The sequence below is a fragment of the Solea senegalensis genome, linkage group LG7 (genome assembly GCF_019176455.1).
Source record: "Solea senegalensis isolate Sse05_10M linkage group LG7, IFAPA_SoseM_1, whole genome shotgun sequence".
In the NCBI taxonomy this organism is placed as follows: Eukaryota; Metazoa; Chordata; class Actinopteri; order Pleuronectiformes; family Soleidae; genus Solea; species Solea senegalensis.
Window position 1 is genome coordinate 2,544,666 of NC_058027.1, and position 23,717 is coordinate 2,568,382.

Genomic DNA, 23,717 nt, shown 5'->3' on the forward strand with positions numbered 1-23,717 from the left:
AAATGACAGAGGCTAAATGGGTCTTGTCCCCCCAGCGTCGGAGTCCATACATCAGCGCGGTTTAAAGGCGCTGTCACTACCTGGGGAGACACTTTACTTTACCGAGTTGTAGTATTTACTACACGCGAGCGCTTGTTGTCTCTGAACCGCGTGACATGGAAGCATGTCTCCTGTCTCAGATAATGTGCATAGGCAGGCCTATCAAGAGGTTGCTCTGAAAATGGACGATCAATCTCGGGCAAATGACTCTTGCTCGGCAACTTCTTCCCTCAGTCAGGACAATTCTGTTTTAAATTAAGGCTGCGTCCATACTACTCCGTTTTCATTTATTATCGTATAAATTCAGCTCCAGATGTGTTTACATCCACACTTCCTCCACAATTTTTGAGGCCCCCGAAACAGGGAAGTGTGGAAACAGTACTGGATCCGTTGGGCCAAAGGCAAATTTCAATCAGAATAAAAACTACAGAATAATCCGCCTTCAACCCAGTGCTGTGAAATGGGACTGGATTATGAATTCTTCTAACGTACCGTGTGATTTTTTTTAGGTTCTCGGTGGAAGTCCATGTCCAACCAGGACAAGCAGCCATACTACGAGGAGCAGGCCCGTCTGAGTAAGCTCCACCTAGAGAAGTACCCAAACTACAAGTACAAGCCGCGGCCTAAGAGAACCTGCATCATTGACGGAAAAAAACTTCGCATTGGAGAGTACAAGCAGATGATGCGCTCGCGGCGACAAGAAATGAGGCAGTTCTTCACCGTGGGGTAAGCATGCAGTCACAAATCCACACAAACTGTCTTACAACACACAAGTCACCTTTTTTCTTTTACTTCCCTGAAGCCTAATCTCATACAATATAAATACAATTTTCAAAAGCAGGCATTGAATTCACTTCTGCTACTATGCCTGTAGGCTTTTCAACAAGTCAGATTTTTTAATTTTAGACAATAGCAGTCAGTAAATGGAGCGTGAAGTGCAGATATTATTTCAGGATATAAGCTGTAAGTATAGACTTTCAGAAGCCTGGAGGGCAGCAGTCTGAAGCTTAACACGTTAATTTACTGTGTGTGGTTAGCAGGAGAACCCTTCTCCAGGTGCTCCCATGTCAGTCATAAGCTTCAGTGGCTGGACTATCAATCATCCAGCGCAGCAGCAGACAAGAGCAGCGCTAACCACGTATCGGTTTTATGTCACCAATAAACTGGGTAGTGTTTCTGAGCCGCTCAAAACGGGAGCTGTCAGGAGAACCTCCCTTTTCCCAAATCATTTTCACAGAGCTGCTGGCCTCGCGCGCACGTCTGTGGGAAAGCCCGAATCCAACCATCTCGACTGCGATGCTGAAAAAGCAGCAAACTCACCGTTTCTCCTGGAAAATCACAGCACAAATACTCGGATCAATATTCGTTATCGGTGTCAAAAACCCTACATTATTACATGCATGGTTCACTAAGGACACGTGTACGCAATTCACTTAATATTTAACGCATCGCCAGGACTCCTGCAAATATCTCACAACCAAAACAGGAACAGGGCGTGTTGTGTTTGTGACATATTATGTAAGACATGTAGGTACTGAAACTGTGGTGAAAGAGTATTTCTACTGTCTATTTTGCTGCGAGAAACACTGCAAGTGAGCTGTGTGGCTGCTCTAATCCGTTAAAATGGCTGTTTAAAGACATTAGTGCGAGTACAGCCAGACACTCAAAAACCTTGCAATCTATACATTAATTAATAAGTAACAGAAATATGTGAAAACCAGCACCAACATAAAGCTAACATCATTTCTTTCCTTGTCACCATTAGTATGCCATTGTGAAAATTAGGATTTGGTGAGCTTCAGCCTTTTACCCTCTTTTGGTTTACCACTGAAAAAAGTTGAAAATAAACCACAAATACAAATGAATAAATATCACGTTCTCTTTTGCCCCCCCCTGCCCCCCCATCCAGACAGCCACCACAGATTCCCATCACGACTAGCGCCAGCATGGTCTACCCGGGGGCCATCACCATGGCAACCACCACACCCTCACCCCAGATGACATCAGAGTGCTCAAGTGCCTCAGCGAGTCCCGAGCCGCCCATGCCCGTCATACAGGCCACCTACAACATGAAGGTGGAGCAGCACGCCATGGCGAACAACAGCGAGCCCATCAACGGCGAGGACGAGATGGACATGTACGAGGACTTCGAGGACGAGCCCAAATCAGACTATAGTAGTGAAAATGACACGCACGAGCCGGTGAACGCCAACTGAGAGCGGGGTTAACGCAGAGGAGGCCAACGCAGACGCGACACTCACACGGGAGGACGCCCAGAGGGCCGGCGTGATCCGAGGGAGGGAAATGAACGGCAAAATTTAAAAAAAAAAAAAAACTCACACACGCCAACAAAAGGATGTTTTTAAAGAATAACAACGACGGTGTGTCATTTAGGAGCCAGCATGCACATGTGGCTCCATCAGAATCAAAAGCTAATTGGTCTTAAGTGTTTCTTCAGAGTGTGTGAAGCAGTTTGGTTGTGGTAACCTAGTTTGTTTGTTTTTTAATGTCATTTTTTGTTGTTGTTTTTTTTCATTGTGATCATTTACAGTTAATTTAATGCCTAGAGAACAAAAGACGGAACTTGAAATTGAACAACTGATATTTGAAACATATTATATATATATATCCATATTTGGTTTAAGATTTGAATCCTCGGCAGCCATTTTTTTTTCTTTTCTTTTACATTTTCCTCTTCAATTAGATGTTCAAGATTGGAATAATATACTTACTCAGGTATAGTGTGTCAGCCAACAGCTTGTGAATGTTTAAATCAAGAGTAAAATATCACCAGAACAAAATATCTCAAAATTCATATTGGGTGATTCCAAGATATTTAGAGGAAATGCATTATTATTATTACCATTATTATTATTATTATTATTATTATTAGTCATGTTTTTGTGTTGGTTGTTATTACACAAAATTTAGTGCTGAAGTGCCAAACATTTCAAGTTGTTTCTTTAAAAAAAAATCTGTAGTCTTTTTGGGAGAGGCTTTGTGAGTCTTAGACAATCTCTTGATCTCTTAATGCAGCTTCATTATCCAGAGTCTTTCCTTCATTTTACCCGACACAGAACAAACAAATGAAAACTCAGGAACTTGGAGGAAGCAGGCTCCGCGGGGGTGGGGTGGGGTGGGGGGGGGGCCACAGCGCACAACATCTCTGACGCTATAGCTGTTCTCCTGGGAGCCCAATGCAGTGATCATCAATGAAAATGGCCGGCCCCTTTCATTTTTTTTCTCCAACCTAGTCCACGCAGAGCGCCGCGGCATCTCTCGCTAACTTCCAGCTCTGCATCCCAGTCTGACTCACCAAGTTCTTAATCAGAGCGATTGTAATCAGGCCAGGATGCTGGAGGGCCAAAGGCCTCCAATCTGTGGGATTGGAACAGCAGTGAAAGGCAGCTTTGGGAGCATTAAAATCTCAAATTGATGTCGTACAATGTGTAGCTACAGTATGTTCTGATAAAGGCCTTAGCCCCATTTTGGACAGCAAGTTTAAAGTCTTAGGTCTGAGAGCTTCATTTTGTTTTTCAATCTTAATTCTTTTTAGACATTGTAAATCTTAAACTGACACTAAGAAGTCTTAAAGCAGAGCACAGTCATTGGGTCGATGCAATACGTTCATTACTGAAGCAGTCTTACAGTTTATGAGGATATTTCTAAATGGAGGGACGGACGGACGCTTAAATTATGATTTTTTTCAATTACCTCGTATGACAAAGGTAACTTAAAAGCGGATTTTTGCACGCCTGCACTTAAATTGATTCTCCTCCCGTCACCTTTGAGCCTTATTTTATTTCTAATAATCTTATCAGCTTTCCGAAATGCACTTATCCCTTGCGTGAAATGATGACAACATGCAATGACTCAGAAAAACAAGAAGGACAAACAGTCTCTGTCCTAATTTCAGCAGTGACCTTCTGCACGAGACTGTAGTGAGGTAAAGCTCCTCTAGCGGTCAAGGCCTTGATGCTGCAGCTCAGTTCCTTCATACAGGGCAGAGGGGTCTAAGTGGCTCCCCTCCCCGCACTGCCCTGCCCTGCCCTGCTCTGCTCTGACCCCTGCCTGTGGCAACCTCAGCACCCAGGGGGCGCCATCTGGCTCAGAGAAGGAGAAACACCAGGGAGAGATGAGGGGAAACAATAAAAACGGGCCGTGTGTCACTCATTGTGCGCTCCATCAAAGTGCTGGAAGTAAGGCCTCGACAGGGCTCCCACCCCGGCCCAATCACCAGGCACCGGGGCGAGCAGATGGAACAAGTACATCAAGCTGTGGGGGATTATTAAAATGACTGACGACTGGGTATCATCTGAAATACGGCATTATTAATGCATGAGTCCAGCTATTCCCCTCCCGTGCCCTTGAAAGTGTCCATTTGAGAAGGAAAGCAGACGTTGTTGTAGGATCTGAACGGCTGGTCGCTGTATTTAACTGGTCACTGCTGGTCACTGCATTTTTCTCCTATAGCTCTAATTGGTACAGATGGTTCTTTATATCTATTTAGCGCTGGCATTTTTCTGTACTTTTACCGTTTAACACTCATTCAGAGCATTGGAAGCATTTCTTTTTTATTTAGGCTCGTTACTAAACAACCTCTTTTCTTTTCTTTTTTTTAAATCACATCTTTTCTACATTGTTCTCATTTTGAGGTACAAAAAAAAAAGAAGAAAGAATTTCAAGGACTCTCTCCTACAAACAAACCCACGTGGATTTCCCTCCCAGTCGAAACCTGTTTGGTATTTCTAAGCTGTTTGCTCCTGTTTGCCGGTGGTTTAGATTGATTTGTATGTGACTGTAAATATTTTAATGACCGTGCCACATTGCTTTAGTTGGCTGATAGTTATAAAGGACTTCTTCATGGAGCTGGAACTTGACTGTGCTTACGCAGCAAAGAAAAAAGAAAAAAAGAGGAAAAAAAAAAGAAGAAAAAAGGAAGAAAAAAATAACAACAAGAACTCGTGAGGAGATGATGTTTCATAAGTGTTATAAGCACTGGATTTAAATGGTATTTTTTATCAATTCTGATTAATGTGAAGCTGTTTGAGGAAAAACACCATGAATGAACAAAGATCCCCAGCTGGACTCAAGTGGGTTTGCTCTTACAGTTGCCAGATTTGAGTCTCTCTCTCTCTCTCTTTTCTCCCCCCCTCCCCCCGCAACTTATTTTGTTTATTTATGCAAAGACACATATGATGAATGAACACTTTCTCTCAGCTTCAGGCTGCCTAGCGGAGACACTCGGCACAAGAAAGCGAAAAACAGTACAAATCCAACAGCGGGCTCGGTTAGCCGTGAAACACCAGACTTCAGTGCATTGTATATTGTATTTGAAACTGTAGAGTATCAACATATTGTATTTATTATTATGATCATTATTATCATTATGATCAGCCACTGCTGGCTCTAAAACTGTCATGAAAAACAACAATAACACGGACAATCACAGAAAAAAGGAATTGGCGCTAACACGGTTTTCCCTAAATTCACCCTCTCATTTAGATTTTATTGTAAATATAGGAAAATATATTTTTGTTCATTAGTGAAATATAAGTTATGTATTTGGCTGTTTTTTTTTTGTACATGATTTCATGACTTTAAAGTCACTGTATCTCATGTAGACGCTGAATTTGTCTCCGAATTGGAAGAGAGCAGAATTGGACCTGAGACTTTTTGGTTTTCTCCCCCCCACAGACGATTCAAAGCGGAACTCTTTGGCCCAGAGTTATTTCAGATAAGCTACTCATTTCATCAATGAGCACTTACTTTTAAGTAATCATTCAAATTCTTAGCCAATCACGATTCAATGCTGTACATTTGTGTTGATTGCGGCGCTCAGCTGAGCTCGTCCTTAAAAACTCTGCATGCTTCTGGGTTATCACACTCAACAAAAGGTGTTTCTCCGTGAATGACTGTTTCAACCATAAAGTGATGTTTTTATTTGTTTTTGGTTTTTTTCTGAAAAAGGTGGGAGCGTGCAAATATTTATTTGTTTTATTGTGTCAAAAACTGCAACCGTACACGGTGCCGTGTTCCTGGTTAATTCTCTCCTCTGCCATGTTTTCTGATTTACAGTATATAATGAACACAATCATTATTACGTTACAGCCATCCGCAAATGTAGCCCTCACCGCCATTTGCTTTGTTAGACATAGACAAACAACTGAAGACAAAAGCTCGTACGCTGTTTCAATATTACATACTGTAATTTTCTTTTTTTTTTGTTTTTTTTTTTCCGTCTAAACTTTGTGATGTATATGGTGGGAATGTTCTCTGTGTTAATTTAATCAGCACAATTCACTGACATGCTGGACTGACATGCTAGCTGCTGTTCAGAAGTGTAAAATTTGTTGTTCGGGGCAACATTTATGGTTGTCTTTGGTACTTTTTTTGCTTTTTAGAGTCGTCTCTCAAGCAACACTGTGTGTGGCTCCTCAATCACTGGAGCCATTGTTTTGAAATTGCTGGCAGCCTGATACAACTTTCTGCGTAGATTTTCTTTTTGTTTGTTTGTTTGTTTGTTTGTTTGTTTTTTTTCCCTGGCAGGTACTTAGGCCCATGGCAAGTATTGTTTGGGTGTTTATTAGAGAAAAATGAAATACATAGTGTCTGTTGCTGCTTTGAGGAAAAAAAAAAAAAAGTTTATGTCTGAATATGTAAATAGTTTATCATAATATCTTGTACAGTCCTATGTAAAGTTTTTAATTCAACTTAAAAAAAAAAAATATGTTGCCATCACATTTGTGTTCACATTCTTCTTTATACAGTACAAAAGATCACATCATTATTTGCTAGGGGTATTAAAAAAAAAAAAAGGACAAAAAAAAAGAAAAATGAACTTTTTGTTGTTGTTTTTTTATTTTATTTTTTGTTTTGTTTTGTTTTGCTTGGCTTCAAAGTGTACACCAGCAAGTCTTTAGTTTCCATGTGCAGTATTGACGTGAGGTAAACTTAAGGTGAATCATTTTTACAGTGGTGTGTGTGTGTGGAGAGCCATCTCTCCAGCTTTGGTAGTATTAATACACTATATCAAGTCAAAACAAACCAATGAGTGAGACATTTGGGTACATCTAGACATGTGGATGCTGTATATGAATAAATTGTCCCTCCAGGATCAATTCAGGCATATTATAACGTAACACCATTTCCTGTGTGTCTCAGTCCATTGTAACAATACAGCAGTGGGATGAATACCTGCCTGTTTAAACTCATTTACCTCAAGAATTTTCTCCTTTTTCTGTAAAAGAAACAGACATTGTGTTACATAAAGCTTCTCACATCACTCCATCTTTTGTACTGCTGTTGACACTTACAAATTAAAGAGACATTTTGTTTTAATCTTTGAGTCATTTTCAATTTTTGGAATTATTTCTACCTGGTCTGGGGATTTTAGGCACTGAGAGGAAATAGTTAAGTTGGAATTGGATATATTTGAGTCCACAACTGAACTATTTTGAATAAATATTGATTATTTTGGCAGGAAATGCAATTGCATTATGATTTGCAATATCAGAGGGAATGGTAAACCATTATTCTCATTTTCATATTTTCAATATTCATTCCTATTTTCAAAAAATACTACAGTTGGTAAACCCCCACATGAATTACGCTCCTTCAAACTAAAACGAACAAGTTACATGACGACAACTTGATGACTTTTAGTTTGGACATGGATCGTTTTTAACTGAAAACAGTTTAAAAAAATAAATAAAAGTGTAGTACTATGCTACGCTTGCATGTAGGACATTAGACAAAGACCCCGCCTCCCCCCATGTGTCAAAGTGGAGGTCAGTTTTATTATTCCAAGGGAAAAACACTTCTCTAAGTCTAACACTAAATAGTACTTAGTGTGTTTTTACTATGTAATAGCAACAGTCATAATATACACAACTCTTTATGTATTTCTAATTGTATAAGGGAAGAGGAGAGCCAGTTGAAGGGCATGTATTTTATACATATGTCGACATATCGCAAATGATCAGGTGTCAATAAGCAAATTGGTGATGGCCGAGTTCCATTCAGCTTTCTGAGTTTCAGGGTGCATGCTGCTTCAGTGTCTCACCGTCACAGAATGACACAGCTATTGTTACTATGGCATTTTCATATGAATTTAACAATAACGGTTTGTCTCTCCTGTACTTGTATATTCTCGATACAAAAACAACCTGCTGTTAAATGCATGAACCAGTGGCATTTATCCAGTTTCTGAGAAAAAAAAAAGTGTTATCTTACAGAAATAAATAATAATCAGTCGGTGGTGATAACAAAAAAATGTGCGTGCGTGCGTACATGCATCAGAGCCAGAGGTCATCTTGAGAGTTGTAAGCCAGACTTTGTCCATCACTCGCCTCTGGATCTCTGCCATGCATTGGTCATTATCATCATAATTATAATGCGCTCTACGCCCTGCTTCCTTTTTAAATAATGGCTCGCTGGATGCGAGGGGTAAAACATTTCAAATGCGTCCCGAGTCCGCGGTTTTTTCTTTTTAACACGTCAGCGCACACTTTGTGGATTTTAAAGACTCCGCTGTGCGACCAAAGTCATTTGGACCATTTGAGGAAAAGGGTTTAATTTGTGATATGAATCAATCAATCACTCCCGTCTTTTATTATTGTTCTCTTTGCTACATTTACAAGAGCATATGAAAGCTACAGTTTAACTGCTCTGTCTGTAATAGATGTGTGTGTGTGTGTGTGTGTGTGTGCACTCCAGCAGCAGATGGAAAAAAAAGACGCTCACCTCTGCACAATAAATCTTAGAGTAATTTTCCGAGCCCGCGTGACAACTAATGGCACGGAGAAAAGCTCTGTGTTTTGTGTATTTGTCTTTGCGTTATTGTGTGAGCGAGTGCGCGACGTGGTGATATTTTAATCGCGAGCGTGAGACATTTTTATTTTGTAATCCTCAAGCTGTTTCTGTATTGTACTCATAGAGTCCTCTGTGAACTGGATGCGGGGTGGTGGTGGTGGTGGTGGGGATAAGTGGGGACCTGGCGAGCTACGGGGAGCAATCCTGCTGTTTGTAAGTGGCCTGTTGAGCTGTCACCGTTGTACAAAGATGTGCATATTTGAGCGGCGAATAATAATTAATACGGCAGTGCTGTCATGCAGCGGCGGGGCGGCTATTTTGCAACGCTGATGACTAAACACCAGAGGGAAGGCGAGCGGTGAGGGGCTCCAGGAACAATATTTTACTCGCTTGGATCTGCTCAGTGCTACAGCCGCTGCACCCAGTGAATCTGTCAGACAAAACTATTTCCCCAAGAACAGCTGCAATTTATCTGATTTTCTCATTAGAGTTGACTCATGACTTTATTGTACTCTCTCTGGCAGAGGTGCTGCAGAGCCATGGTATGCTTCTTTAAAAACAGCTGAGACTTGATATAAGAACAGGTTTTTTTTTTTCAGCCTTCAATTAAAAGTATGCAAAATCTTTTTTTCCTTTTTATCTCCAAGCGTAAAGAAACACCTTCAGCCAGATGTTTGACGTGCATGTTACTTTCTGTCCATATTCAGCACAGGTGAAAGATAAGAAGTTGGGCTGAATCCCAAGAGTCATCAAACATGTATACAAGAACAGTATGTAAGAACAGCTTAGACCCTTAGCCATGCTTTAATCCTTGGAGGTGAAGGACTTAGGAAATCTTGCTAATTTCACAGATGGTTTAAAATAGATTAGTGTGGAGTAGCAGCTCCCGGAGAAGGGCTGACCCACCAGGCTCCCTGTGCAGCTGCCAAAACCCTGCGCCTGATGCTCAGAAGTGCCTTCCAAAAGTCCTGCAAGGTTAAACTCAAACTTAAGCCTCATGTAATGCAGTTCTTGTTGTTAGCATTGCTGCATCTTCAAGGAAGTTCATTCCAGTCCTCACGTTTGAGGCCTCGGTTTTGTTGGTTACGGACACGTCGCTCTTCATGTTTGCCTCTTTTTTCTTTTTATCTCGTCTTAGAAATGTGTGCCTTTAAAAAAATGTACTTCTTCGTCTCAGCTAAAAACAATAACCGGGGACACAATGTCCTCTTGGCCGCATGGAGACCATTCTTGCTTTGTGTTCCTTCCTCATTGTATTCACACTTCATACAATGCATCCAAGAGCCATTTTTTTGTAAAAGAATAAAGGAGTGAATCAAACTCTGCGTGGCATTTTCGAACGGGCCAAGCCTGCTGCTTGTTCTGGGCTGCGTCCGAGTCGGCCTGACACGACTCTGGCCTGGCTGAAAAGGCCCAGCTTGGAGTTAATGTGCAAAGACAATGGCAGAGGGTGAAAAACTCAACATGGTTTTGTTGGACTTGTCATTCTTTGGTGCATAGCTGTGAGCAAAGCCTAGGAACCATGTGAATGTTATTTGTGCTTTTTTCTGACCCATATTTGGGGCAGCTTTCACAAAGCCCTTGTGAGAGAGCAGAAACAATGGGAGGAGAGGGACAGGCCTCGACGCCGGCCAAACCATTTTGGAGCCGCTTCACCGTAATGTCTCCAAAACACTGACATCACGGCACAGCCAGTGGTTGATTCCATCCTGGAAAAGCAATCATGACTAATCCCTTTAACTCGACTAATATTTTAAGCATCAAATGTTTCAAATTCCGACTCAAAACCAAAAGAAAGTGGCTAAAAGCAGGCGATTACTGGGTTGTGTGTTTACAAAGAAGATCACCTAAAGCACGGGCGTCAAACGCAAATGACCTGCGGGCCAATGAGCATCTAGTCTGGTCAAGAGGGGGCCGGTCTAGAGAACAAAAGGTGGAACAAAACAACTATTTAGCAGAGTGGGCAATATACGATATTCATTACGATATTATAAGTAAAAGTGCTTGTTTTGATATAAAATCATGTATAATTCACAATAAAAACACATTTATGATGCACAAAAACAGAGAAATAAATAGAAAATTGAGTAAATAACGACGAGGATAACTGTAATTAAATTATCTTAAATATATGCAATTTAATGTCGAGTTTAATACATTTAATAACGCAACGATTACAAAGAAATGTCTTATTGCTATTATAAAAATATTGCTAGCAAATGTATTTAGTCTTATATTCAGCTGTGTGGTGTAATCGATTAAAAGCTTACTCTACACCGATTATGATGAAAGCTATATTTAAAAATGTACACTATGATGAAATATATTTGGATTTAAAAACATGAAAGAATGACGTGTTAGCGTCTCTTGTATATTCCTGCTGCACTGAGTTGAACCTGAAAATAAATTTGTATGTAAATCAATCAGATTCTCTTGCCACAGTTGTTAGGAACACTGGGTTTTCTAAATGAACTTTTGAAAATCCACACGGGACAATATTTCAGAAAATGTAATTTTGCATACTGTTTCACATCATTGCATTTCCTCTGCACGTTTGTCTCCCTGAGCATTTGGCGACATTTCTATGGGGGAAGAATAAATGCGTAATGTTTTTTAAAAGCTTCTCTACTCCCTCGGCTTTTCAAGAACTTACCAAAATAAAAGGTTTCCTTTCTCGGAATGCGCGTTATTCTCTGAAAAGCTATCACTCAGCTCTCTCATGCGTATGTGAAATTACACACCTTTATGAATATGTAAATGTTGCCAGAATGCCTCATTAATTAGTAATTCATGCATTTTTTTTTTCCACAAGCCCAATACTTTGCCAGTGTCGTCTGATGAATTATCAGCCAGAAGTTAAAAAAAAAAAAGAGAGGTGGATTCATCATCACATTTCAGGGGTTTTGAGAAACATCTTTAATTTGTGCCGTTCAATAAATATGATTTTTAAAGAGCAGTAGTGTATAGCAGATATATGAGCTATAGATTTCTTTTATTTCAGCCTCCAAATGCACAGTTAATGTTACCAGGAATATGACAATATGTGCAATAGTGGTTAGAAATGGAAAACAAGCAGCTCAAATTGTTTTGTTGAAAACTGATTTTTGTAGTTTTAAGATCGATTGGTCGATAAAACGCCCAAAAAATGTTGATCAGTGTTTGTCAAACCCGGAAACGATGATGTTCTCAAATGTCTTCTTTTGTCCACAAACCAAACTGATTCCGTTTTAATGACTTCTTTGTTATATGGAGCAAAGAAATCAGACAATATTCACATTTAAGAAGCTGAAACAATCAGAAATCTTGTTTTAATAATGAATAAAGTAGTTGTTTCAGCTCTAGTGTGTACGTGCAATACATGTGTTAAATGAAACACTGAGTTACTGTAGTGATTAAAAAGTCTTGCAGGCCAATAAAGAAAATATTATATCTCATGGTTCTAGTATTATATGAAGCAATGAGGAGAGATCTTGTGTAAATCTGTGTAAATTAGCAAATTACATTAATTTGCTTATTATACGTCACCCATAAACATCCAAACATCAGTCAATCAAAGAGTTTCTGCTCGTACGTTATCTGCCAGTGTTTCCTGAACGTGTGACTTTTAAATATTCCCTTGTGTTAAACCGTTACTACATTCAGGAGAGTTGCATCTCCACTGAGAGCAAGTGCACACCCACAGTAGATCCGTGTGTTCCATGGCTCGTGCACTCGTTGCTGGACCATGAATTGAACATGAAGTCAAAGAGGCAAAAGCACACGGGGACTGGAGTCCACTCACTGTGCTCCGTCCTCCATATCGGTGCAGGAATATTTTTTATATAAATGAATGGACGGGGGCTTTGTCGTAAACATGAGTGTAGTCAGAGGGAAGGCTACCAGGGGGACGCTCGTATGGTAAATATGTGATGGCAGGGAGGGGAAAAGAATAATGAAGAACACATTATTTACAGTGTTACGTCAAATGATGGATTTGTATTATTTATATAATAATGGGTTTTACAGATGTCTGTGTCTCAGAAAATGCACACAGGACTGTCTACACACTGTAACTACAAAAGGACCAGGATTTCCACAAACCACTTAATATGTGCATTAATAAACATCAATACTGTTTGGGTTTTTTTTTTTCCAAACTTCAATCCTTGATTCGATGCGTCTGCCATTTTTAGACTTTAGTCTGGGATCATTTGATTTATGTCGTCATAACTCACATACAATTATTTAATTCCCATTTTGACTGTCTCCATGGTGTCATGAGTGATATAATGTCTATCATTTGTTTGCCATGTACTACACTAAGGCCTTATTGTCTAATTTAAATAATTTATTAACAATATGGATGTAACAATGCTTAAATCAAGGACTTTCCACCACCGAATAAGGTCGCATATCTGAAGCTACCAACACAACTATAGCGCGGGTTTTTAAGAACGTTGCTTGTGTGAAAGAGTTGTTTTTGTAATTCTGTAGTGGTGATTTCACAGAAGCGGGAGGGTGATTCGAGTTTGGTCGACGTGTGGCCCAAATCAACAGTTGCCATGGTTACTATGAGTTGGCAGAAGCGGGAGGAGGTCAAGTGCAGTCGTGCTACAATAGCTACAAACACAACAGGACGCAGGACGTCCCACTGGGAGGCGTGGTTAAATCCGCGACTCCACCTTTGCTTCCGACGGTCGAGATCATGACGTCGTTTCGATCGATATTCGATTTACAATCAAGATTGTGGCACGACTATTCATTATGTGTACTCTGTGCATCGTCAAGCCATATTTCCTGAACACTAGAGAGAAAATGTTCTTATTCGTACAGTGGATAAAATTATTTTATCCACTGTTTTATACAACGTATAAAATGTGTAAATAAGAGAATCTCTGTATTTGCTTTACAAGGACTTTAATGTAACTGCAGTGACAATTTTTATCTTCATTTCCCGAGGAAAGAGCCAGAGATGAGGAAAGGACACTGGATGAGGAAAGGACACTGGGCCTCTAAAAAGGATCTGCTGAAGAGTCTTGACTTGGCTACTTTCAAACACTCTGTTCACTCAAGAGTTTGAGGACATCCTGTGTCTGTTTTCTGTAGCTCAGAAGATTCCATTTGGACGAGTCTCATCTCGGGTGGGGATGAAGAATAAGATTAAACCACGGCGTCTGAGGAATTCAACATTGTCTCCCCTGCACGTTTGACACATTACAAATGTACGTTGCGCCGAGCTTGTCAAGCATTTGGCTTCTGATAATGACGATGCAATCATAATATGATGGTGACATTAAATATTCATCAATTCCTTGAGGAATAATGGTGATGGAAAAATGTCTCGGAATTAGTTTTCTATTTTTAATGAATTTTTTGAACAAAAAAAGCAAACAAAAAAAAAACAACCTCACTATCAGCAGTGATTAGATTCATATTTTGTAATTATGATAGAAACAAGGAAAGAGATTTTTCTTTGAGTGAAGGTCGGGTGAAGCCTTTCATATCAACCTAAGTGTTAGTCCATATATTAAAGCAAAGCAGTTCTACATTTCCAAACCCTCCCCTCATTCATGCTGCAGCCAGAGAGATTGACATAGCAATAAACTGATGTTAATTAGACACACTTTGAAATTCTCCATTCAGCTCCCTCTCCATGCCCTGGTGGAGCTGGTGGCTTATTAAATCATTTGCTGCTCTTGGGTGATCTCCTTTTGAATCTTGGCCTGACCCTGCGGGCACAATTTATTTTTATTTCAAAAAAAATTTTACCAGCAAATTTTGCATTAGTTCAAGAGAATTATAAATCATTATTACACAGGCAGACACATCAAACACTTTGTTTAAGAGCTTTCTGCTCGATGAAGCATCAAAGGAGACGTTCACACTGATGACTGTTGCATTGGCACGTATCCATTCATTAGCACACTGACACTGGCACCATCGTGTTTTCTACTGTATACAGCAGACATGTCTGTATCTACGGCTGTAATCTTTGTATGCGTCTATTATTTTCATCACATACACATGTAGCCAACAATTTGCCAAAAACAGAGTGAGTGCTTGATATCTATATCAAGTGTGATCTACCGCAGGTTAGCATCATTTATTAATGAATCAGTAATGCAAAAACAGAGAAAGCACTCAGAGAGAGCAAACCTCTGACAGTGTCACTACATTCCACTGTCTCGCAGAGTTAAATCCAGAATCTAGATCCATGTCCAGATCACATAGATCGCCAAACAAAACTGCTCACAAATACACAAACAGATGAGTTTGAATCTATCTGGCAAAGATAATAAACACCTTTGGGCCGAAAGACTTTCAACACAAAACAGGGCGTTGCGATGACGCATGCAAAAACTGCGGCCAGCACGTGCCTGTTTATTTAAATGATTTACTCTTTGAAGCATGAATATTAATCTCTCTCTATATATAATTGCAATGCCTTGACTTTAGTGAGGTAAGTACACACAGTCCCAGCCATAACAACAAAATCAGATAGTACAGAATTGGTACAATCATTCGGTTTTCGGCCAACATCATTCATTTCGGTGCGTTCCTCGTTTACTTTATATTATTTCTTCAACATTAGCTTCTAATCTTGCATCTATTTTACACTGACAAACAAATGCTGCCTATGATAAGCGGCGCAGTTTTCTGTCGCATCATTTAAAAGCATAAACCTTCATATGCTGCCAGTGCAGCCATCAGGGACTGCAGAGTTGAGGAGCAGGGGAACAAACCACCAACCCTCAGATTGCAACTCCACCTGGCTTTTCAAGAAGACCGGAATAAAGAAGTAAAAGAATCCTTTTGAAACATGTTTTTTTCCCCCCCCCCAGTGGATTTGAGTGAGCTTTTAGAGCGTAAGCCATTTGTGTGAAACCATTATATTCTCATCTAATTAGACGAGGATATTCAACATACACTGAACCAAGTGTAACTGCGAGAAGAGTTGGGAATAATGCTATTGTTGAGGTTTCAGCAGTGCCTGTAGCACAACCAGTGGAACAGAAAGTAGCCTTGGTATCAATTATGGTCGTATGATTAGCACGTTTTTGTCTCCCAGTACCACAGAGCTACAGAAAACCAGCTCAATTACCCTCCACCCAGAGGTGGCAGAGCCTTTTGATTTGCTCTGCCTTTTAAATATCCACTGTACTGTAATTCTAATAGCCATAGCTCATTAATGACCACTGCCTCAGTGCTGGCCAGCAATCTTAAAAAAAAAAAACTGCAAAAGATCACAGAAATGTCCAGAATACTCAGCCCTAATGCTCTTTGTGAAATCACATTTAAATCCATGTGTATGCTGGAACGAAACAATCTATTCCATCATCCAGCATGTCATGGTTAGTCATGGGTATTATGCAAAAGAATAGGTCAAAATAAATACAAAAAGAAGAGTTAGGGAGTAGTTACCGATTCTTTTCTTAGATGTTTACCAGGTCAAAGTAATAAACTACAAAATAAGAAGATAAACGAGTGGAACAGAAAGAAGAAATATACATATATATATATATATATATATATATATATATATATATATATATATATATATATATAAAAATGTGAAGTAGAGGGGCAATTAAATGAGCCTGGAAAACATCTTAATAATGAAAATCAGTGTAAGGTTTCAGATTTATTTAAGCTGTTGGCATTCACTTATATAATGTGCCCCACACATGAAAAGAGAGAAAGGGAATTTAGATCATACTGAAGAGTATTAATTTATCGGTTTATTGGGTTTGCAGTTAAGTACAGAGTATTTCATTTGAGGATCTGGCAGTTATCTCCATTGTGGTTTTGTGCTTAAAAGATGTAAAAGCCCTTGTCTGAAAAAAATCATCTGACTTGCATTTTTTAAAATTTACTCTGCTCTAAAAAAAAAAAAAAAAAAAAAAAAAAAAGAAAAGAAAGAAAGAATGAATGACTTATTGCAGTGCATTTATGTTGTTAATTCACGGGATAAATGGAGTTGGAAGCCTGAAAATCTACAATGTCAGAAATCTGGCACCTTGTTGAGACACATGTTCGCTTCTGGAATCACTGCAACAAAATCAAACTTTGACATCTGTTTCATATTAGGACCCCGGTTTTAAAAGCTTTCAACTAGTCCACCGAATTGTAATGCAATTTTTCCAGAGCCTGTGTTCTCAATGTTGACTCCTACAGCTAAGGATGTAATGGTGTGTGGTTTGAAATATAATGTTGGCTCCCTGGAACGGCTTGTCATCTGGTTTCTTGCGACTCGCTCTCCCATCCTAGGCCTCAAATGTAGCTACGATTATGAGTGAACCCAGAGAGCTGTGGACAGCAAATGGGTGTCGTTAGCTCTGGATTTTGGGATTGGACCAAGGTGCCGCTATTAACCGGCCACCGTCACGGTTATGTTTACTTTCAAATTACACTCTTGAATTTAAGGATTAATTATTGCACGAGTCAGGGTGGCTGTGGTTTAGGGGGCAGAGAGGGTCGTCCACTAATTGGATGGTTAGTGGTTTGATCTCTGGCTCCTTTAGTCCACATGTTGAAGTGACCTTGGGCAAGATACTGACCCCCAAAATGCCCCTGATGGACAGTTAATGTTTGTGTGTGTGTGTGTGCACTGCATAAATGTGTTTGCAAATAGGTGACGCGTGAGTGATCAATAAAACCAGAGGTGCTATGAAACAATTTATCGCTCATTTGAAATTGTCAATTTCAAAAGATGCAATTAGCAAATTGGCAAACACATTCTTTAACGTCAAAATTCTTTTTTTCTGCTCGCTCGCTGGAACCCATTCATATTTTGACTTCTCATCCTTATATTTAGATATAGAGCAGTTCATGTTTGTTCAATCTTGAACACAGTTGCTAATGACGTGGAACAAATGTCGCAAATCAAACCGAATATTTGGGAAAAAGGTTTGCGATTTTTTTCCCTAAAATCAATCAGATGTCAAGAGACTGAGACTCTTTTCTGTTTAGAGCAGTGTTTCCCAAACCTCTTATACGCTTTTCTTAAGAAGACAAACCATCACAAATTGTAACCCAATTTATAACCAGAGCGCACAACTCAATCATTCATTTTCTACCAGCTTTTCCTCCACATGAGACTCACAAGGGGGCTGGAGCCAATTCTAGCCATCGGACGAAAGGTGGGTCACATCGTGGACTGGTCACAGTCCGTCACGAGACGAACAACCGCTCACTCTAACATTCACACTTTTTTAGTGTCCAAAATAACCTCTGCATGCTTTGGGGCTGTGGGAGGAAACTGGAGAATCCAGAGAAAATCCACGCACACATGGAGAGAACATGCAAACCGTGTCTCTGTGAGGCCTTTGTGCATTAACTTTTATTGGGAATCGGCAAAACAGCCACACTTTGAAGGTTCGTGCTACTACAGGTATAAATCTTCAATTCTTTGATCAGACAAAAACAAAACAAAAAAATCTACTCCCAAATCTCCTGCAACCAAACTGTTGGTTCTGACCAAGTCTTTGGGAATGAGTGGTGTAGAGAGGGAGCCCATTCCCACAACCATTCACACTGTGATTGAATAAACTGTTACACAAATATTTAAAGTAGTTAATTAGGTTGCAATGGAAACTGCGTGCTGTCATTCATGTCTCAGAAACACATGGAAGCATGAGTTGCCTGCTGACTCAGTGAGTATCTGGGCATATATTATTAACGCTGTACACTACACATGCTGTAGTAAGTGAAGTAGAAGCATAAACCATGAGCTGTATGCTCCACCTCACCACAGGTTGTAATCTAATTTAGTGGAGCAACGGCAACAATGACAATGCTTGGTAATGAATGGGAGCACAAAGCAGACACATTTGACATCACATAAGTACATTAACTAAAAATGTGTTATTTTCCCCTTGTACGACAAAGGACAATATTGAGTTTTACTAAAGGAGGTTACATTTTCTATAACTATAAACTGAGCTGTAAATATTAATAAAGTAATTAAGTGCAGTGTGAGTGTTTTTTATCAGTGTAGATGCAGCAGAAGTCCAGAAATGTCAAATTAGCTGCAACGCAAGTATATTTCATACCGTATTATTGACACGATTCACATCGCTGGATCATACTCGCACATGTACTGCGAGTAAAAACAACCAGCCTGGGGCTAATGCTAGTTATATACCGCTCCCTTTTTTTTTTACCAGGATTCACAAAGCATTCGTGATAAACTCATGCTTACTTTAGCCTGAATTTGTACGTAATCTCATTGTGCGTATATTCACAACAGTAGCATGCACTTTAGTCCCACTGCGGCGGCGAATGAAGACCATAATTTGTCCCAATACACTTTCGTAATGATCCTTTCATTTTTTTCTCACCATCGTATAAAATATTGCGATGTGTTTTCCACCTTCTTAACGCTCTACAGCGGGCGGGCAGGCAGGCAGACCTCATGTGGTGCAGTAGTAGCAATCATCTGCACGCTACAGGTGTCAAAGCGTGATACATAAACATGTAAAGGTTGATGTTATGGGCTGCCATTGATTATTTTCTGTTTCTCTTGTGGCAAATATTTAACATTCTGCACCTGGGTAGAATCTTGTCTGCAGCACTTGTACCATGTGAGTTAGAAGCAGCGATGAGATGAGTCAGTGCTGTGAAAATACTAGTCTTGGGGCCTTTTATCTGCCAGATATGCATTTATAAAGTCAGACTACATAAGCTATTGTACCTCAGCAATGTGCTGTTCCTCCGTTAAGACGCTCGGTTCAACCACCGTGTTCCTGAGGAAGCAGTTCCTCAGCGTGGCCCACGACACTTTTGTATTTTCACAGCTAACAAACTGTGGTCGCACGCATCCGTCCCAGGCCGCGACTGACTGCGGTCTCATCTCAAAAGCATCTTCAGTATGTGATGGGTGTGTTCAGTCCTGAAGAGCTGTCCACTTGTGGTCAGGTCATTCAAGATGCAGAAGTTAAAAACCGGGTCTGAACAGGGCCCAAGCGAAAAGGCCCGTCATTTTACATAGCGCGCTGCCTGTCAGTCTACGTTTGGCTTCGATTACAGTCTGAGTGGAGGCATCTGCTGTACAGCAGTCTGCAGCATTTCGGTTCAAACAGGCCATATCACAGCTACTGAGTCCTGAAGTGCCAGACGGTCTGTTCTCTATGATCTGAGCTCAACTCTTTCCTGTTGAGAAACACAACGCACGCAAGCAGCATGTGCACCGGGCCCAGGATGAGCAACAGTGCTGGCCAATTAACCAACAATGTACACACTGTTTTCACACTTCTTGGGTTGCGTTTCCTGACAGGAGGAGCGGAGGCTCTGAAAACAATCCCAATTTGGGCAGGAAACGAGTCGGAAATAAAGTGCAAATGGGATTCCTCGTGGAACGGCTACAAAGCTGCAGAATCTAAATGAATGACAGGAGTTCCTTTCAAAGGGTTTGGAACTTGAGTGAATTACATAATGTGCTCTATAGTAAAAGCTGCCAGTTAAGTTTCTCATCCTCCCTCCTCCCCGCGTAAAGAGCCTTCATCAATGTGACCGAAATGTCATCAACTTCTAATGCCTCTTAATATCACTGTATCGTTTACATTTCACCCACAAAGACTGGATATAAGTCACAGCTGGGCAGCTTACAAAGACAAGGGGCTAGCGAGAGAGAGAATTGGATCTGTGGTGGGCAGAGGTGGGTGGGATGGGGAGTGGGAGCGGTGGCTGGAGTGACAGGCTATTTAGACGTGTGACTTCACTTTGCATTAAGAGTGTAACAATATCAGGCATGATGAGCCAAAGTGAGGCCAGATTTCAGGCAATGCTGGTCAGGCCTGGAGCAATGGATCACTTACCTTAAGATATCAAAGTCAGTGGCAAAAAGATCTGATCTGGAGCAAGGCCCAGCAGCACAGGGAGGAAAGTGTGAAACCTGGAGAAAGAGAGACACTCATTGAGGAAATCCATTACCACTGGAGAAGCCAACAAGCATGAAAGGAGCTGTCTTGTTAAATTGGCTGCTTGATAAAGCAGGTCTTTGGCCGGGGAGCCACTCAGAGTCGCCACTAGTGACACCAGACATAGAAAAGAGAGAGGCCTTTATTGATATGGCGAAATGTTGAGTCACTGCGGTCCACGCTCTGTGTTCTACTAAAAGAAAAAAAGTCCAGGGGAGTAAATGTGCACTCCACAGGGTTCTTCAGTAATTACAGTAAATCAACTATAAAGTAAAAAAATACTGCAACGTTTTACATTTTCAATTAGTAGTTGTTTTCCATTTTGTCGGTTTGAAAAACGCATTTCTGACAGACATTACAGGAGGCTACTTTAAACCTTTAAAGCGGCTAAATAAAAACCTCCCCTTTATGGAGTTTGGAGCTGGCTCCTGATTGGTTAAAGGGAGATGCAAAGAGTCAGAGCGCTGTAGCAGAATATTCAGCTATTTAACACATTTTTAAAAAACTACTTTAAGCTGATACTTGAAGAGAATGAATGGAATTGGGACAGAAGTCATGTTTGCACCACTCTAACATTATGTGGAGACTTCCACTCCATTTTGACATAAAGAGCACAGGTGTCGTGATTTCAAATGTATGGATTTGCACATTATGACACAATCAGATTTCAGTCAGAAGAGAATGAAAATCAAATGCCAAATTCATTACGACTGACTAGAAGTTAGGAACGCCAATTTAGAAATCTGTTTCCTACAGTAATCTACAGTAAGACTGATTGAGCAAGCCAAGAGATTTGCTCCGATAGTTTCGGTAACTTTGCATTGACCTTCACGGTGTCTCTTGTGTATGTTTTTTGATTTTGAGAGATTAGCTTTGGCACCGCCTCCAGTGGACGGAGATGAGTGGCATCAGGTACGTTCAACCTGCAGTTTATGACCACTGACCCTTTAATCGTCTTGGCTCACTTAAGCTGCTGGTGGATCCCCCAGTAGATTTGTTTTAATGCTTGTGATTTCTCCCCCCCCTTTTTATCTTCTTCCTGCTGTGTGGCTGAAACCCCACAGAAGCCACAGTGAGTCTCAAATCCCCCACACATCAGGACAAACAGTACATTTTAGCTCAACGATAGGAAACTTTATCAATTCAGCCAACACAAAAAAATAAAATACAACTAAATTCTTATTTTTCATCATAATAATCAATAACTGCATTTTTTATTTATGGCATTTTTCCTCATATGATCCAGCCACAAAAGGAGAATATTGTACACGTACAAAGAATTGTGGCAAAGTAGTGAAATGTACATGCCCTTCCAGCAGGTGTAACTTAAATGACTTAAATGGTTTAAGGAATCTTCTCTAAAGACACTGTTCTCGTCATCACTTTCTTATTTTCCAAACGCGGCATCTGCGCCACCGTCCTGACAGCGCTGTTGATCGACGGAGACAAGTCACTGGCACTCGCTGATGCAGTTGCACTTTCCAAAGAACTAAGACTGCTCTTCAAACCCTATGGAACTTGGCAGAGTGTCACATTTACAGACGTCTTTACTGACAATCCACGCAGAGGAAGTTCAGTAAAGTTTAGTGTTGGGGGGGGGAAACCAGACGACAGCAGCATCAGCAACAATTGAGAGAGTATTGGAAACAAATAAATAGAAATAGAGTATAGGAAGTTGACTGTGCCGTGCCCTTGAGTGCTCTGATTTTTATTTTTTCAATTCTACCTTGTATATTTCAGAGCCCCACACCTGCTTTTGCGAAGCGAGTGGAGTTTTTCGGGAGAAAAGCAGGACAAAAGGAGGTATTGTTGTTGGGTGTAGGTCAGTGCTGCTAGGCTGCTGCTCCCTAAAACATTCCATGGTGTCACATAATACTGTCAGTTTCCTGTTCAAAGTGCCAGCCCAGAGAAACTGAGCATGTTTGCAAAGTCAGAGAAGAGTGCGCGTGTTTGTCTTTCTGCACCGAGAGTGTTAGTATGCGAACGTACGCATGTGTATGTACAGCACACGTGTGCAACTGCTCTTTCGAATGAAGCGTCACTTTTGTGCGAGTGGTAGAAAGGCCTTTTGTCTCATCTGCTCGTGCTGTTTATACAGCTCACACAAAGAGTAAGTATTTTTCCCTCCGCTGTGAATGACCAGAAATGTCTGTTTATGTGTCAGAACATTTGGAACAAAGTGTGATACATCTCCTGCTCGGGAAAGTGGGTCTGCCCCCCTTGAAAAAATCTTTTATAGGGTGCTCTATAATATGCATGAACACAGTCACGTGTAAATGCAGCCAAAGAAATAACTCACCTGCCTTCTAACTGGAATAGTAAAAAGAATTGCTCCCCGAGGATGTCACTAATAGAAAGGCCTGTGACATAGCCCACTATATGTTTTGCTTTATGCTCCGCTTGTTACGGCGCTGCATGCTGAATCAAATGTGTCATAATAAAAGACAGGTTTTTTTTGTGGCGGTCATAAAAAAAAACGAAATTAACATTTTTGTTATAGATTAACAGAAATGTGCACAGATTACGACATTCTGTTTTTTTCTTACATATATATACTGTGTGAAATGGATGCTCCTGTATGAACGCCACATCTTTAATTTCTCTGAATACTGATGCGAAAGGAGCGTTCATGTGTTAGATTAAGAGGTTGTGTTGAAAAACTCCCTAAAACTGCAACTTTTGTGTTATTATTCACAGTTGCATCCATTATTATAATTTATAGGGGGGAGAATTGAGCACATTCCAAAGTCATGATTTCCCCCTTTGTTGCATGAAGAAGAAATAAAAACAAGTTTCAGTCCAAATCAAAAATGATCTGCATACTTTCCTCGGCAAAACAGCGCCACATTAATCACGCCGAACAATAAGCATTTACGCGAAACCCACGACGACGCGCATCAGTTTTTAACCCTTAGATTAATGTCAGCTGGGGGGGACACCTTAAACGTTATGCCAGTGAAAACGTGT

At 40.4% G+C, this 23,717-nt stretch overlaps 1 protein-coding gene and 1 long non-coding RNA gene across 5 annotated transcripts in view; one reads left to right on the forward strand and one right to left on the reverse strand.

Moving 5' to 3' along the window:
* The window catches only part of sox6 (SRY-box transcription factor 6), a 123,669-nt gene extending 119,712 nt beyond the window's left edge, over nucleotides 1-3,957 (forward strand). For all 4 annotated transcript variants that reach the window (XM_044029639.1, XM_044029640.1, XM_044029642.1 and 1 more), the window contains 2 exons: nucleotides 549-765; nucleotides 1,949-3,957. In XM_044029639.1, the coding sequence (XP_043885574.1) occupies nucleotides 549-765; nucleotides 1,949-2,255 (524 nt within the window). In that variant the 3' untranslated portion in view covers nucleotides 2,256-3,957. The remainder of the gene's footprint in view (nucleotides 1-548; nucleotides 766-1,948) is intronic.
* The window catches only part of LOC122772018, a 129,343-nt gene that overhangs the window by 20,921 nt on the left and 84,705 nt on the right, over nucleotides 1-23,717 (reverse strand). The window contains exon 3 of the long non-coding RNA XR_006360726.1: nucleotides 20,649-20,725. This is a non-coding gene — a long non-coding RNA (uncharacterized LOC122772018). The remainder of the gene's footprint in view (nucleotides 1-20,648; nucleotides 20,726-23,717) is intronic.